Genomic DNA, 3,042 nt, shown 5'->3' with positions numbered 1-3,042 from the left:
TTAAAAAAAAAAAAAAGAATTCCATCTCTGCGTCTCTGCTGCTGTGTCTATAAAATGGAGGAAATAATACTGCCTGCCCCATAGAAAGAACAAGGACTCAAGCACACACTGACTGCCACTACCTCTGTCTGCCACTAAACACGAGTCTCCCAGGCTTGCCTTAACAGCAATCCTCCCTCCTTGGTCTCCCCAGTGCTGGATGTCAGGCATGGACCAGCCACCATGCATGTCTAGTTCCTTTGGCTCTCCTACAGGACAAGTGTCCTCTTCCTTCTTTGACGCAAATGTGTGCAGAGAAAATCCCCAGCCCCTCCTATTCTTCCCCCAGCCTCTGCCAAAGACTGCGGAATGCCAAATGAGAAGTAAGTCAAAGTACACATCCTCCGCTGGCTATGTTCTAGTGGCTGAGGCCTCTGACCTATGAGGAACCCATTTCTATCCTTCTGAGGAAAGGGGCTGCTACTTAGGGACCCTCTGCTCACTGCCCTGGGCTCTTTCATGTCCCTGCCTACCTCTGCAGGAGGAGCTCAGAAACCCCAGGTTGGTAGCAGCCCTGCCCAGAGTGGTAGCAGTGGGGACCCAGACCCCACTGAGCCCCAGCCCTTTCCTGATGAGCCTTTTGCCCAACATACAGCCAGAAGGCTGGGCTCTGAAGGTGGCCTCTGGTAGCGGCCCTATCACCCCCATGACTTTTCCCTCACTCCCCTTAGCCACTGTTGGCCTCATCCCACTTCCTGAGACAGAACCAGCTGCTTCCTAAATCAAGGAAGAGCCTGTTCCCACGAGGCCCTTCCCTTGTGGGTTTGGCTGGAGTCTTTTGTCCTTACTGGCGCCAGGAAAGAAGATAATAGCCACCCTGCTTTCCTGACTCTATGTTTGCAGAAGTAAGAGTGGGAATGCCAGCCCCGGTGAGCAGCTGAGAGGTTCTGGGTAGGGCATCAGGCAAGACAAGGTGGGATTTTTGTTTCATAAATGCAATCCTGCAGCTATCCCCACCCGGGGGGGGGCATTGGAAGTCCTTTCTTCTTCTGGAAGTCAGTAAAGGGTAGCCTTGGGCAGCTTGGTTCCCCAGGAAGATGGGGCATAGGGATCTCTGTACTGTCCCCTATTCCCCCAGGCTCCCTGGGGGTACCACTGATAACTGGGTCCCTGTTCAGCTAAGCCAGCATATTCTCAGGACCACTGGAAGATCAGAAACAATATTCTGAGCTATAAGGATCGAAAAATCTGGGGCTGGAGAGATGGCTCAATGGTTAAAGTACTGGCTGTTCTTGCAGGAGACCTAGGTTTGGTTCTGTGGCTCCAATTCCAGGGGACCCACACCCTTTTCTGGCCTCCATGGGCACCGGGCACAAATGTGGTGTGGGAGACACACATGCAGGTCAAACGCTCGTGCACATAAAACAGATCTTTAAAAAGAACTGAGAAATCTGAGTGCTGCTGTGTGAGTTTGGGTTAAACCTACGTTCTCTCTGGACCTTAGTTTCTTTTGTAAACATACACTGGACTCATGTTTGAGAGACTCCTGCACTCTGGTGTGTTGTGGGGTCCCTAGCCCCACACCTGAAAGGTTGGGTTGGAAGTAGAGCCTGGGAGATCGAATCTCCAACACTGCTGCCAGGTGCGATGGACTCAGAATTGACATCAAGGCCAGACCTAGGATCCACAGGTCCCTTCTCCCTCCAATACTTATGTCTCTGATTTCTAAATGGGCTGGAAATAGATTACCGCACGATAGAAAGATGCCCACATAGTTCTTTGTGACGCTGCTTGACGCCAGGTGGGAATCAGGGCTGATGATGGATACAGAATGTAGCTTACACCCTACAAGTATGCTCCTGAGACTCCCACAGATTCCTCCAAGGCTGGGAGCAAGCTGTGCCTGTGGGTGGGCACAGAGATGGGCCCCGAGGTCTGACCTCAGTCCCAGATGGGTTGAGCTCAGACTTTAGCTCCCCAGGTCCTTACCGAGGTTTCAAGGTAGACCTTCTCATTCTTCTGTGTCTCTGTGGCCAGCCAAGCTGAAAGAGACCCAGAAAGAGAACCTTGAGGCCAGGAAGAACTTGATCCCTTCCACAAGTTCGTGTCACTGCTATATGAGGGTTTCCCAGAGAGAGCTGGCAGGCCTTGAAGCAGGAAGCCCTGTCTAGCTGTAGAAAGGAGCTGGCCTTTGGGATCCCTGTGAGCTAGAATGTGATCCAGGAAACTGTGTTCACCACTTGAACTTGAACACACACACATGAGACATCGACAGCTTGGATATTATCTGTCCCGTTGGATGCTTGGCCCTCAACTTGGCACTGTTGAGACGTGGTAAACCTTTTAAGAGGTGGCATCTAGGGGAGGTTTTGGGCTATTGGGGCATGCCTTTGGGCTATTGGGGTGTGTCTTTGGGCTATTGGGGCATGTCTTTGAGGGGGCTGTGGGACTCTGTCTTCTTTTTACTTCCTAGCCATGAGGTGCACAGTTTTGGTCTTGCTGTAGTGTATCTTTTCAGAATACCAAAGAAACAGCTAACCCACACGGATCTGCTTGGCCTGTGCCACCCAGAACAGAGGCCACACTTGTCACTCAGCATTGGACTATGGCCACTTGAAATTTTTGGGGGGAGGTGTGTGTTTCGAGACAGGGTTTCTCTGTATAGCCTTGGCTGTCCTGGAACTCACTCTGTAGACCAGGCTGGCCTTGAACTCAGAAATCCTCCTGCCTCTGCCTCCCAAGTTCTGGGATTAAAGGTGTGTGCCACCACGGCTCGGATCACTTGAAATATTATATTTAAGCTTCCAAAGGCTCAACATGAGAAAAAGAATGTAGGGTATGATCCTCAAGTTCCGTTGAGGTTTTGAGATGGGGTCTGGCTGTATTGCTCAAGCTGCTTGCTCTCAGGTTCCTGACTCAATTGATCCTCCTGCCTCAGTCTGAGTAGCTGAGACCACAGGCTTACGACTGCAATGTCCAGCTTTCATTAATGTTCATCATCACCATCACCATCACCACCACCATCATCTCCACCACTACCACCACCACCACCACCACCACCAT

At 51.2% G+C, this 3,042-nt stretch overlaps 1 protein-coding gene across 4 annotated transcripts in view; it reads right to left on the bottom strand.

The window, feature by feature from the left end:
* Positions 1-3,042, bottom strand: part of Cd300lg (CD300 molecule like family member g) — a 14,682-nt gene that overhangs the window by 3,000 nt on the left and 8,640 nt on the right. For all 4 annotated transcript variants that reach the window (XM_031353814.1, XM_031353816.1, XM_031353815.1 and 1 more), the window contains one exon: positions 1,969-2,021. In XM_031353814.1, coding sequence (XP_031209674.1) covers positions 1,969-2,021 — 53 coding nt within the window. The remainder of the gene's footprint in view (positions 1-1,968; positions 2,022-3,042) is intronic.

The sequence above is a fragment of the Mastomys coucha genome, unplaced genomic scaffold (assembly GCF_008632895.1).
Source record: "Mastomys coucha isolate ucsf_1 unplaced genomic scaffold, UCSF_Mcou_1 pScaffold5, whole genome shotgun sequence".
NCBI lineage: Eukaryota > Metazoa > Chordata > Mammalia > Rodentia > Muridae > Mastomys > Mastomys coucha.
This window is presented reverse-complemented; position numbering and strand designations above follow the sequence as displayed.